Source organism: Marasmius oreades, chromosome 3, assembly GCF_018924745.1.
Source record: "Marasmius oreades isolate 03SP1 chromosome 3, whole genome shotgun sequence".
Lineage (NCBI taxonomy): Eukaryota > Fungi > Basidiomycota > Agaricomycetes > Agaricales > Marasmiaceae > Marasmius > Marasmius oreades.
In genome coordinates this window covers 2,697,943-2,710,774 of record NC_057325.1, presented here as the reverse complement: position 1 = coordinate 2,710,774, position 12,832 = coordinate 2,697,943, and the positions used below count along the sequence as shown (strand labels likewise).

Genomic DNA, 12,832 nt, shown 5'->3' with positions numbered 1-12,832 from the left:
GGAAGTGAGGAAAGAAAGAAAAAAAAAAGGGGTGGAACGTGCCACAGATAGTAGTCTTGATCATCTTCACAATGGCGTCAGTTGGTTGAATAATCTTTGGGAAGGGACGATCCTGGATGGAAAGCTGGCCAGATCCAGTGTATACGAGAGCTTTCATTGTCGCCATTGTTACCTTCTGTGTTTGAGGTGTCAGATGAGTGTTGTGGTTTTATAGCCTGGATAGCAAGCTTCCAATGACGCTATAAGCCCTCGCCATGAGATTCGATGGGAGAAACATGACGATCCAAGTAGAGGTGTTTCCACACTGTTCGGGAATCGTCTAAAGTGATTCGAGTTACCAATCCTAAGCCCAAAGAGACCATTTGAGGGGTGCCTGACATTCTCATGGTCCGTCGGGTCCTTTGGCAATCACTCACACTCAGTGGTACATTCGGGCTGCTCACGCTACACTCACACTTGAATGTTAGGCACTCGCACCCTCGCACCCTCCAAGCGTTGTTCGGTTATACAGACCACACAGCGACATTATTATTCTCAAAATCATGTAATTCAAGCTCCGCCAAATCGGCTCGATCGGAGACCTCGGACGCCCCTATACGCAGTTCTTTTCTCTGCCGTGCCACCGAACGGCGAATCGCTCTCTGACTGCTCGTCTGCAGTGCCCTAATCTCCTACACTTCAGAGCAGTCTTGTATTGGTGACGCCAATCAACCGTAACATACCAGAAATAATGTTTCGAGTTGGGCATCCGCATGTCCAGTTTACGTTTCAGTCGGCATGGGGAGAGTCTTTCAAGAGCCTTAGGGAACATGAATAGCCGTACCAAATTTTAGACCTTGCAAGTGAGCGGAGACGAGTGGGTGCTTGATCCAGGGTGCCTGGTCATCGACGACATCGATGGAGCCGACCCAGTGGCGTTTGGACTTTCTTTCTTACAAGTACTTATATGGCTGTCCAGTGTCACTGCATTCCAAGATATCTCAGGAATATTCCCCTGCCTCCCCAGATGCAAGCGAGGTCCGGTGCAACATTTACCCCCTCCGATGGACGGGTCCGAAATGAGCTTGACCTAGATCTATGATTGGCAAGCTCATCCTTCGCCTCAGTGTCATTGCTTGTTTGTCTTCAGTAATCGGGTGGGAAGCGTCAGGACTATACTCTGGAACGAAGCTATCGCTGCAATCTACGCTGGAGCTCGTTCGTTACGAGCAAGACTGGCCAAAGTGTTGAATGAAGAGAATTGGGCATCCTTACAACGACAGGTGAGATGCAGTCTGTTCGGTTATTGCATGGGATGGCTGCCACTGATATTACACAACAGACACCCTTACCTATTTCACCATCATGATGAGTGTTCGAGGGCTGGTTGCGTTGTTTTTCCAATCTCCCGCGAAACTCAGGCGGCACTGTTGCTCATCTGCTCGGAACGGTGAGATGATCACGTACTATTTTCCGCTTGAGTGACTTGGTGAAATGTCATTGGAGACTATTCGGGGACGATATGTATGAGTTGATCATCATCGTAAGCTGTTGTTTCTACCACATTCTACCGCAAAGATGATCCATCACGTTGCAGGAAAATCCACACTGCACCCCAGGTGTGTTTAACACCGAGGTCGATGGGGCAAGGGCCTATGCTACCTCCGACCTTTTTATACCTCATCCAACTAGACTCTGGTTCACGGTCACGCAGATGACCAAATTGTCCCACAGCACGGGAGAAAAAGTGATCAACTCAACTCTTGGCCGATGCTCCTTGTCCTTTCCACTCAACCGCTATTTGTAAGTAGACAAATCCGGTTCTTCTTGATAAGATCTGACTGAGGTCGTGTCGCGGATCGAAACTGAACGGACGGAATGCTCTTCCAGGACAACTTTTGCATCAAGATCCTCACGTTGCAACAGTAGTCATGTTCGGACATGGCCGATTTCATGCTGGGGTTTTGATTGAGCCGAAGGAATCGCTCAGGTTCGATCCTGCTGATGAAAGCAAGTTCGCAGAAATTTGCAGTCTCGTTTGGTGGGTTTGTAGCATTACTCTGCCTATATAGCAACAGGCCCGCCATCGACCAGATGAATGAACATGCGCCACAACATTCTCGACTATTCAGAGAGGTCAGAGACGCCTTGGTGTTCGATTGAAGGGGCCACCTCACGTCCTGCGCTTTCCCTAGATGATCTTGGTCACTTCGCCTGAAAACCCGTTTACATAAACCGCTAAAGGAACAGTGAGATATGTCCTACAGGGTATCATGGTTGAGCATCTTACAGAGTTAAATACTTGACGGCGCCAAGCTGTTCTTCGGGATTATTGATGCGAACCCCCGTTCCAATATCTCACCGCCCACAATCTGGGACATTGACTCCACTGCGGCGTTTAAACACAGCGTAGTTGGAAACACCTTGGTTCGTTCTGTCCGAGATGACGACATTTTTGAGTACGGTTGCGGCAAGTGAGCATTCTCGATGAATACCTCAACCTCCGAATCTTGCGTTTACTGGTCTAGTCTCCAAGCAACATGGATCCGTAATACTATCCTTCGCGCTCTAAGAGATTTTGCCTATTTGGACAGCCGTCCCGTCACCAACAGCTTCGTTTACGATCACCCTACGATCAACCGACTCTCTACGTTTGTCTTCTCCCTTGCTACTGGTGGAATGATTCCCGAGCAACTCGATGAAAGTTCTAAGAAGCCTATCATGGCAGGATATGTGAATAGATCTTCAAGGAACTTGTCCGCTCGACAACACCGATTGAATCCCACTCCCAAAGGAAAAACAGGGAAAGTCGTTCTAGTAGTAACCGGGAGCACCGGGAAATCTCGGGTGTTATTGCTTCATAGCATGGTCAACGATCCGACCGTTGCAGCATTGATTCGACGAGGAGCGGCCGATATCTCGCAGCGTCGGCGAAAAGTATTGGAGGACCGTAGTCTGGATGCAAAGGCAATCCTGTCGGGAAATTTCCTTGGATGCGATTTGAGCCAAGATCAACTCGAGCTCGAACGGTTCGGTGTTCAGTATGGTGCTACTCTCATCTGAGGTTACTACTCTCCCGAAATTGTCATCGGCCTCCATTCTAGATCCTGCACAGTGTTACCCATATTGTGGATACGGGTGAGTCAAGTTTGGTTCATTGACGAAAGACGAGTAACTGCTATCCAAGCATGGCGTGTTGACTTCGGTCTCAGTATCACTTCATTCCAAACGGATCTGAGAGGAATGCGAAATCTGGTCGACATTACAATTCAACGAGATGCTCACTACATATTCGCCAGCACTATCGGTGTATGCCGAAACAGTACGTAGCCTTTGGAGAAATGCGACCACGAGCGTATATTTTAACGCATTTGGCGGCTACTTATGGTCGGGAAGAATTTGTTGCGACTGACGGGGCTTTCGAGACTGGATACACTGAATCGAAATGGGTGGTGGAGCAGGTTATCCGAGCTGCATCTTCCTCGGCTGGACTACGTGCTTCATAGTGCGAGTTGGGCATTGACAGGCTAATCAACGGCGCATGGTCGACGAAGGAATGGTTGGCTTCTCTGATCCAGGCTTCTTCTTTCTTGAAACTGATTCCTGACGACAACAGAGTAAGTAGAATCCCTTTCTTCTCATGAATGAACACTGAACGTTGTATAGATGGTATCATGGATTCCGCTTCCTATTGCTGGCGATATTATGGTTCATTTCCTAATTACTGCAGAAGTTCCTCGGATTTACACCTTCTTCATCCCCGACCTGTCTCGTGGAAGCTCGCTCGAGTTTTGGCCACGAAGCTGGACGCCTAACTGGTGCCGTACGAGATTTGGTTTCATGCCCTAGAGGATGTCACAAACCGGATCGGTCCGAACAGACTGAATGTACTCACTCTTCTGCTTTTCTTCCAGAAAGTGCTGGAGACCGTAAACAACACCGATAAGGAAGCCTTTGGTTTTGCCAAAATGAGCATTGAACGGACTCTAGGAGGAGAGGAATTGACCGACCTCGGCGAGGCGGATGTTGACCTGCGGACGACTTATTGGAGGAGAGAAGGGATGCTGTAGATTTGGTGTAGGTGGCTCCTGGGCTGCTCCTAAAAACTATATCGCCAGGTTTCCTATTCAAGTATGATAAGTATGGGGGATTCTAGAGGACAATCATTGTATATACCTTGCGGCCGTGTTATCTCGTAAACACTAAGAAATTGGGTCAGAGAATAGAGAAGAGAGAAAAGATGCCCAGCAATAACAGACAGGCCAAATCCCTTGAAGGCTAAAACCAACGAAACGATCCAAGGAGACAAGGAGAGAATTTACGTGGTGTCGTACAGGACACGCATTCACAGGCGAGTACCGAAAACGGTTCCAGAGAACGCTTATGAAACTATGGTACAGGATATGGGACGGGATAAGAGACAAGAAGTGGGAAGGATGAAGGCGGGAAGGAAGCCTTTATGATGAACTTATAGGACGAACGAAATCTGAGATTAATCTCTCCCGGGCCGCCCAAATCTAAGCTCTGCCAGAATAGAAAACCGTTGACGTCCAACTTAGTCGACTACTAGTAATAACATGTTATAAGTACTGTAGACAAATTAAAACAGAGATAGAGACCTGCCACTTTCGGTCATCTCATCGCGCGTGTCTTTCTACTCATACTAATAGTTCTCATGGCACTATCCCTTGTGGAACAACTCAACGACCTACTCCTCTACCTGAACCTTCCCATTACCCTCCAGTCACCGACAGACCTCACCCCGTCTCTTATTCTAGCCCTGCTCGAATCAATTCTTCAACAAAGATTATCAGGAATTTCAACTGATATCCGGACGTGCAGGTCTGAAGAATCGAGAATATTGTGCGTGAAATTGGTTTTGGGGATCTTACAAACGGACATCCTAGCTGGTACTTTAGAACAAGAACATCTGAACGAGTTTGATTTGACGGGTGTCAATCCAGAGAGATTGGCAAGAGGGGAAGTAGAAGAGGTTGTGCGAATCGCAAGGGTCCTGTGTTGGTTGGGGGAAAGAATGATTGTCGGGAAGGGCCAGCCTCAATCTCAAGGACACCGCGATGGCAATTATCGTCGAAGCGAGCCATTGTCAAGTCCCTCGATCGTGACGTCGAACGGCCTGAAATCTTCTCACTCACCAGCCTTTTCACCATCTTCCAAAAGCACAAAATGTGTAGAATTGGAGCTTAACGCAGGTGTACAGGATCTTAGCATTAGAGGGATCCTACCGCATCTGTCATCGTTCGAGGAACCTCTTTCAACACCACAACGCCGGCCACGAGGAGTTCACAGAGTGCCTTCCCCGCACCTCGAGATCAGATTTTCGCCCCCCTTGGACGATCAGATCAGCTCTAGTTCCTCTTTGTCATTTCCTCTGACTACAGTTTGCCTCCCGCCGGTACGGCAACATGGCTTCATCGGAGATGTCGATGAGGAGGAGGAGTTCGAGTCCTTTGAGCAAAGTCGGGTTGAGAAAAGCGAAAGGAGTCAACAATATCCGGTAAGCTCTATAAGGCCAGATTGCAAAGGATCAGCTACTGACGAGAAAAAATGCTTGTAGACTGACCTCAACGTCGATTTCGAAGAGGCTGGACATGCACGGACGATTGCATTATTGAAGGAGCGAGCGCGATTGTTATATCGGCTTGCCAAACTCCAGCAAGATCCTTGATGTGCCAAAGTGTCTGGTTATTAGCAGCATGCGTCATAGGGCGGTCTCAATCGACATTGCGATCATGGAGCCTCTCACAGGTAATAAGGTCCGCAGACCTGTTTTCGGGTGCAGGTCGTCGTTGGCTTACATACCTCATGGTGAGGAACAGGAGGTTCTTAAAGGCAACTGCAAAACGTAGGTCGGGTCTCAAGCACCGTATTCTCAATAACCGCGAACAATAATGCAAATACATAATTCATGACGGGCGCGTATCGATTAGCCATCGAGAGCCCCGTTTCCGTTGCAGTAGTCCACATTTCCCTTTCGAGGATTCCCTGCCCACTACATCATTGGTTCAGATCTACCGTACGGACCCGATAAGATTGGGGACTCTCACCTGAGGGAAGGGTCTATCGACGCCAGAAGCTCCAAAGACTGCAAACGCAAGTATGAACACCATCACTTGGGCTCCTCCATCGAAAGCTCCGCCAAGAATGTAGTTGTATTTCTTGTACCAACCGGGATGGTATCGTCGTAACCAGAACTGAGAGACAATCCCCACAATAATAATGGTTGTATACATTGAAGTTACACCCGTACTCATTGCGTAGGCGAACTGTTCATGGTCATAAGCTTGTACAAATGGTTTGAGAAGGTCTAAGGAAAAACAGCTTACATTCCAGATGATGGGTAGAATGATGCTGTCGGTTCGCACGCCGAATATTACGGGCCACCTCTTTGATACCAACCATTGAATGGCGGTGGGAATAGCCCCAATAAGAAGACTCTATAGTTTCGGCGACTGAGTGAAGATCTTTGGCGGAAGGAAGGGGGATCATGATACCAGAGGAATGATAAAGTAAGGTTCATGCGGTCCGTACAATTCTTTCGCCAACGACCATGTCACGGCATTACTGTTCAAGCTCTGCAATGTTTGTCCACTCCAGACATTTGTTCCGCGTGGATCTAACAATATTTCGCGCTGTGACTCGACAACACTGATCATGACAACTGATGCACAACCATATCAGTCGCATACCAGCGCAGAAACGGACGGACGGGTCTCACTATAATTTACAGCCACCCCTTGTTTCATTCAATATCAGTATAACATCGGAATACCTCGAATTGATAATTCACCTAGAATGGTTCCCCAAAGCTGTGTGAGGAACATGACGCGAGGGGGTATCTTCAGATATTGTCCGATCTTCAAGTCACCTGCTAAACCAATCGATGTAGACACTACGTCGTGACTCCACATTGAGAACTAGACATCATCAGGATTCTTTCAAGATAAGAAGTGGATTGACATACGTAGAGGTTCGCAACAGGTCGACCAGGATTCAAGGCCCCAGATATCATCTTCATGAGTTGGTTTGTGGAGACACCATTACCCATTCGTCCGTAGAGTATAGTGGAGAATGGCTACCGCGATGAGATATAATGTCTGAGTTCCAGAAGTAACAGAGCATTGTCGAGAATGTATTCACCGTAATGAACATGCCAACAACGAGTGCTACAATATACGACCACCAGGGCAAGCTAGTCTGACCTTTGATGACGACAATAAGGCCTAAATCAGTGCACGGCGTGAGTGTGTTGAAAGAACCCGGCAGTCCTTCACTGCAATCTGACCTGCAAGGAACGACAGTAGTAGTAGAAGTTGATACCACCACCACGGTACTTCCTTGTACTTGAGCATTGCCTATTCAGCATCCGGAATGTGAATGATAGTCGAAAACACAGGTAAGGGCACACACCAACCTGGTAATGTATATCTGGCTGTGTTCTATCTCTTCCCGTCCGAATCGCATCCCGGACCTCAGACCCCCAAAACAAAACGACATGTGCGATGAGCCCGCCAATTCCAAGATTTTTTGTCAGATTGGCCCATGCGTTGGAACCAGTGATGGCTGGGAGACCAATTTGGTCCAACGCGGTATGATTCAGAACCCATTTGTCCCCAAATACCGCTGATTGTTCGTAAACAGATCCGTTTGAAGAAAAGATGGCCGTTGAAAGCATAGGATATGCTTTAGACTTGTATAGCCCATTATGTTCAGTTGATTTGACATGGAAGCTAGTAAAGCAACTCACGTTCCAAGTATTAGAGTAATATATCGCAATGACGGCCACGTAACAAATAAAGTATCCGATCCACGAGTTCACTGTTCAAACCGAAATTGGATGCCTCCAAGATCAGAATAAAATCGTGGAAAGCTTACTTTGCTGAATGAGAGGCAGACTCATATAGCTATTTCGCTCTATGAGCATCTATTTCTTCAAATAACCAGAAGCAGACTCGCCTTGAGCCGATATATCTACACGGGGTTATTAGTTTCGATGTTGAGGAGATCGAGTCAAGATACTCACTGCCAGTCCAAGGATATCGACAATAGCCCTAACCCTTCATTTCCACCCGCTCCTCCGAATATGTTCGTGAAAACATCCCTGACACGCCTCGAGGCCTTTTGACTCGCTAAGCAGAATATACTAAAACCATTGAGGAGGGGGAAAATATAGGCAGGTATAATTTCCCAGATGAACATTCCAGTGAACGCTCCCCAGAAGAGCTTCTTGCGCTTTAGATTTCCCGTTGTGTCATAATGAAGGGCTGAGGGGGACACATGGTTTGGCTCCTTTTGCAACAAAGAAGACAACCTTACATACCTTGAAAGACGGAGACGGTGGGAAGGCTCTAGAATTTACGTCCCGACGGAATCAGTCACATGTTTCGTTACCGTTAGGGATTGCGACTTGCCGCCCAGTAAACCATTTCTGCTGGATACACCGTCAGAGGACGAAGGATTCCTACCAAGCCCATTCTGTTGAGGGAAAGGTCAGTCACCTACAGGTTATGGGCGGGACAAAGCTCACCCAAAACAAGCGGTCGAGAAGGTTGCGAGAACAGCGGTGAGAGCGCCAACGTTAGTGTCGTAGAAGAGCTGCATCGAATCGAACAAGGTAAGCTTCTGTCAATGGAAGCTATCTTGACTACATACTCTTTGAACCGCAAAATTTTGTACGGATGCGCTTCCATATGCCGCTGTCGATGCAATTAAAGTGGCGACCACATGCTAAGAGAAACATTTAAGAATCAGGTGGTGAGAAGGATTGCGAGTAGATACCTCTTTGAGCTGGAAAGGGCCAGGGTTGATCACATGGAGGGCTGGTCCCAAAAATTGTAATCTGGTCCCTTCAACCGTGGACCGTCGAGGTAGGCAGTTGGCCATGATTTCGCCAACGGTGTATGTGAGCAAGAGAAGGAACACGGTTGATACAGTAACGAGCACCGGCTTAAAGTAGTAGATCTGGTTCCAATCTTTGCGATTAGCGACCAATCCGTAAACTAACACAGATCACTTACTTGACTGACGGCAGCACCCAATCCAGCTATCACCGTACCCAGAGCAAGAGACCGATAAGTGACTGGGTTATCTCCGTCATCCCTCAAATCCACGATGAGACGGGATACATCCGCGCCAGTAGTTACGATAGGTTCGCCTTTATATGTCTCCTGACCATCCAAGCTCGATTCCAAGCCAAAGTTTTCGCTCGATCCCAGCTTCTTCTCGAAATCGTTGGTGGGGTCTCCAACGTTGGCACCGAGCGATGGAAAGTGGGAAACACTTTCCGGAAACTTTTCGGATGCCGGTACCGTGTGAGTACTCATGGGGGTGTCCTAGAGCTCCAACAAGGACCAAAATGGATGGCGCTTTTTATACACACCGACAGCTGCCCTGATGCTTTCATGTGATGATTCGTGTCCATCGTGGCGCAATTCAAGCAAGATAGAGCGTGACCGCGAAGGCTTCTGCAGAAGAGCGTACGTTCGTGCCAACGTGAGAAGTAGCGTCTAATCCGTCAGACCCTTGCCTCGGCAGATAAGCAACGAGCTGGTGTTTCCTCCTGGGAGTGGCATAGATCGATTGTGAATGGTGCAATAGGATGGCGTCAGCTTGGATATAGAACACGACAGCTAATTATAAGCACGAGACAACGAGAACAACCGTAGGCGCGACGAATCCGATGCCGATGGAAGGAAGAAAGCTTACGCCGGTCCCGGGCCGAAACGCGCGACCTTTGTTGGGGTCCAAACAAAATACCTTGAGAACTAGTGCACCCGCGATTAGGTCAAAGTTATTAGCAATGCTAATTAGCAAGCGCTAATTAGCAGCTAATTAGCAGTATCCTTAGAACCTCCAAATATTTGACGCTAATTAGGTTACTTATTGCTAATTAGGGTTCACAGTGCTCCTTTAGATGTAGAAACATTCTTTAAGTAGTTTTGAGAAAATTTGCTCGCACTTTCAACTTGAAATCGCCCGGCTGACGCCGGACTTGACCTTGCTTGCAACCGTGCACGTTGTTGACTCACCACGTGCCCGTCGACGACCCCATGCAAACATCCACTATGCTCGACGGCGTTTGCCTGTGATTCGGAATTGGACTCGGAGATCAGGCAGAAATGAAAGGGGGTTATCGTAATTTTCAGTGAGTCAGAACTGGTGTTGACGACTGTGAACCCTTCTAAACGACTGGTTGTTAATAGTGTGTGGATTGTACGTTCTTTCAGTACGCCTGAAGAACTCGTCGTAGTTCAGTACGTCTGAATACGTGGGATGTAGTTCAGTATGCCTGAAATACACAGTGCAAGCTGCTTTCACCATCAATGTGCTTATGTAGGAGACATGCAGGCAGCTCATCCTCTCCAAAGGCGCGGCAGCTGCATGTCTTCGACCAGCTAGCACTTTTGATGCCAATGGAGATGGAAGTGTCGACATATCACGCGCTATAGACGAAGTCGTTCAAAAGGTTCAGTGGATGCAAACAAAAGGGGGACAAATTAAATGCAATGAACAGGTATTTCCGTTATTTTACACGTCGGGCACCTTTATTTAACTGGTGAAGTTACAATACAGTCATTCATACTTTGAATTTCTTTTGAGATGGACCGCTGTCGCTCCCCGCTGTGTGTTCTCTCTTCAGCCCAACAGTCACAGACTCTTTCACGATGTCAATTTCGTCCACCAAGGCAGCATAGGAGTCGTTAGGACCGCGCGTCCCGAAACCCATAGCGTGGTGTTGCAGGCTGAATGTAATCTTGGCCACGGCGTTCTTCAGGTCAGCATACTTGTTGGGAAGCAATTTTTCGCCGTTCTTTGTTCGAACATGAAGTGGTTCCATGTACCAGTCACTACCCAACATATCCAACTTCTCATTTGCGACGGCATTGATGTCTGGCCATTCCTCTCTGATGTTGATTGCTACGTTTTGGTGTAAGTCGAACTTCTGTTACTCGAACCGTTGTACAAGTAACTGACCTGGTAGCCAGCCAGTGTGAGAGTGTGATTCCGTGCTCTGCAATGTAACTGTTTAGTGATGGCGAAGTAGACGACAAGGATAAAACCTTACACGAAGGAGGTCATGGCGAAATTCTAGTCGTTGTTGGATGTCCATAGATCCATGACCAGCACCATGAACTGTCTCGACAAATCCGGTGCGAATAGTCTTCTTTTCTTCCGCCGCACGTGTAATTTTATTGACGTTGGCGATAACAGTGGGGAAGTCATTTGAGAATATATTACGAGCAGGGGGTGCAACAGCTCGAAATTTGATGCGAGCGGCTTTGGTAATATCGCTAGTCCAATTTTCAGCTGTGTACCCAGCAAATGGATTCAAGAAGAAGTTGTCATCGCTTATTGTCACAACGGCTGAAAGCTTGGCGAGTTGAAGAGCGGGTATGGTCACATTGTCATCGGTCTCCTCCGCCACTTCAAGAGCTTCGGTGTATGCGTTGTACGAGTCTTTGGTGACGAGAATGTTCGTTTTCGTATTTCCTCCAGCGAGAGGATCGTGAGTCCAGAGAACTCTGTCCGAGATGTTGTAGTCAACGTTGTTCTCGCCCAAGTACAGACCCGTGGCGATGAGGTCTTGGTGTATACGAAGCATTCGCTCCATGAAAGGGTTGGATAGAGGAGTATTTGTGTGTTTCGGCATGGTGGGGGAGTCAGGTTTAGCGTCCTTTGTACTGAGTGTGTATGAGGTGAGATATAACGTTTAGCGACATCAAATCCTGACTTACACTGTAGAAGCATCCAATGCTTTGACTGGAAGATCGTTTTGAGGACAGTTGTTGGATGGTACAGTTGGGGAACCCGAAGACGAAGAGTTAGATATGGTGTTAGGTTTAGGCGTCATGAGTAATAATGACAGGGGGTGCCAAAGTAAAGGTAGGCCAATTTCTCGGTATATAAGAAGTTGGTGTGAGACATTAATCATGTTGACCTCATAGTCTAGGATACGTAATGCAAGCATTTCTATTTCCAATGCCACCTCGACTACAGTGTCCAACTGACAACGAATTGAAGTCACTTTCTGTTAAACAGCTACGGGAGATCGTTTCACAAACATCAACATCATCTCGAGATGTTCGGAACAGGAAAGCGAGTCTCATTGCATTCATACGGTCACATTTCACACCCGAACTCCATGAACTGGTCGTTGTTGCACTTTCCAACCGACAGTTCTCCTGCCGGAGAGTGGGTCGTCCACCGACGATAAATCAACATTTAGCACATTCAAGTTATTATCTACAGTTACCTACCGCCACACAGCGGACGCAATCATACAACGACTTTTACAACGCTACATCGGCAAATGCGTTGGCTGTTGTCATTTGTGCAGTGTGTGGCTGCCGGATGAACAGGACATCTGCTGGTTTCCAACAAATTGAAGTTGCTGATATTCCCCACAAAGAGCGACTTCGCCCACCATCAGATTTCAATCACTACAATCTTGTTGATGGGATGCTTTTGGAGCAGAAGGCAGTGGTGGGGAGTTGCGCAAACATTTGTCGCTCGTGCGTTGAAGACCTGCAGAGCAGAAACAATGCGCCGCCGAAATACAGTTTGGCGAACAACATGTGGACTGGAGTAGTACCAGATGAGCTGGAAGGACTGACAATTCCAGAGCAGAATCTGATAGCTCTTGTCTTTCCTCGGGTTTATGTGTATAAACTTTTCCCAAGAGCAGGAGGAGGAGACCCAACAACCCTTCAACGTGGCATGCGAGGTACTTGTTGTTCGTACGCGATGAATGTCGATGCTATAAGCGACATGATACAAGGAAACTTGATGCCACGACCGCCCAAAATTTTGGCCACCATTCTTTCAGTAACTT

The 12,832-nt window shown here is 47.6% G+C and overlaps 6 protein-coding genes across 6 annotated transcripts; 2 read left to right on the top strand and 4 right to left on the bottom strand.

Annotated features, from left to right (window-relative positions):
- Positions 1 to 2,466: 2,466 nt before the first annotated feature.
- On the top strand, positions 2,467 to 3,042 carry E1B28_006205 (uncharacterized protein; the record flags this gene model as incomplete). Its single annotated transcript, XM_043150845.1, has 1 exon — positions 2,467 to 3,042. The coding sequence occupies one exon, from the start codon at positions 2,467 to 2,469 to the stop codon at positions 3,040 to 3,042; it is 576 nt and encodes a 191-aa protein (XP_043011935.1).
- Positions 3,043 to 3,198: 156 nt separating this feature from the next.
- On the bottom strand, positions 3,199 to 3,655 carry E1B28_006204 (uncharacterized protein; the record flags this gene model as incomplete). Its single annotated transcript, XM_043150844.1, has 4 exons — positions 3,199 to 3,213; positions 3,265 to 3,310; positions 3,393 to 3,582; positions 3,637 to 3,655. The coding sequence occupies 4 exons, from the start codon at positions 3,653 to 3,655 to the stop codon at positions 3,199 to 3,201; spliced, it is 270 nt and encodes an 89-aa protein (XP_043011934.1).
- Positions 3,656 to 3,696: 41 nt separating this feature from the next.
- E1B28_006203 (uncharacterized protein) lies at positions 3,697 to 4,324 on the bottom strand (the record flags this gene model as incomplete). The annotated part of the gene is made up of 6 exons (XM_043150843.1): positions 3,697 to 3,824; positions 3,875 to 3,931; positions 3,990 to 4,102; positions 4,156 to 4,181; positions 4,239 to 4,257; positions 4,314 to 4,324. 6 exons carry the CDS (start codon positions 4,322 to 4,324, stop codon positions 3,697 to 3,699), a joined length of 354 nt encoding a protein of 117 aa, XP_043011933.1.
- A 292-nt stretch (positions 4,325 to 4,616) lies between these two features.
- On the top strand, positions 4,617 to 5,884 carry E1B28_006202 (uncharacterized protein). The gene is made up of 3 exons (XM_043150842.1): positions 4,617 to 5,497; positions 5,558 to 5,756; positions 5,820 to 5,884. The coding sequence occupies exons 1-2, from the start codon at positions 4,655 to 4,657 to the stop codon at positions 5,666 to 5,668; spliced, it is 954 nt and encodes a 317-aa protein (XP_043011932.1). The 5' UTR covers positions 4,617 to 4,654; the 3' UTR covers positions 5,669 to 5,756; positions 5,820 to 5,884.
- Positions 5,885 to 5,926: 42 nt separating this feature from the next.
- E1B28_006201 (uncharacterized protein) lies at positions 5,927 to 9,717 on the bottom strand (the record flags this gene model as incomplete). Its single annotated transcript, XM_043150841.1, has 20 exons — positions 9,018 to 9,717; positions 8,779 to 8,961; positions 8,653 to 8,727; positions 8,528 to 8,595; positions 8,412 to 8,475; positions 8,321 to 8,348; positions 8,024 to 8,264; positions 7,957 to 7,971; positions 7,876 to 7,904; positions 7,748 to 7,818; positions 7,415 to 7,690; positions 7,286 to 7,355; positions 7,141 to 7,223; positions 6,965 to 7,075; positions 6,791 to 6,917; positions 6,719 to 6,736; positions 6,495 to 6,661; positions 6,327 to 6,437; positions 6,048 to 6,266; positions 5,927 to 5,992 (listed from the first exon to the last, which is right to left on the bottom strand). The coding sequence occupies exons 1-20, from the start codon at positions 9,321 to 9,323 to the stop codon at positions 5,927 to 5,929; spliced, it is 2,328 nt and encodes a 775-aa protein (XP_043011931.1). The 5' UTR covers positions 9,324 to 9,717.
- Positions 9,718 to 10,576: 859 nt separating this feature from the next.
- On the bottom strand, positions 10,577 to 11,851 carry E1B28_006200 (uncharacterized protein; the record flags this gene model as incomplete). Its single annotated transcript, XM_043150840.1, has 4 exons — positions 10,577 to 10,917; positions 10,975 to 11,011; positions 11,066 to 11,681; positions 11,736 to 11,851. 4 exons carry the CDS (start codon positions 11,849 to 11,851, stop codon positions 10,577 to 10,579), a joined length of 1,110 nt encoding a protein of 369 aa, XP_043011930.1.
- Positions 11,852 to 12,832: the final 981 nt, after the last annotated feature.

Coding starts and splice junctions, on each gene's coding strand:
- E1B28_006202 (XM_043150842.1), top strand. CDS start 4,655: ATGGCACTATCCCTTGTGGAACAACTCAACGACCTACTCCTCTACCTG. Junction 5,498..5,557: donor AAAGGAGTCAACAATATCCG/GTAAGCTCTATA, acceptor AAATGCTTGTAG/ACTGACCTCAACGTCGATTT.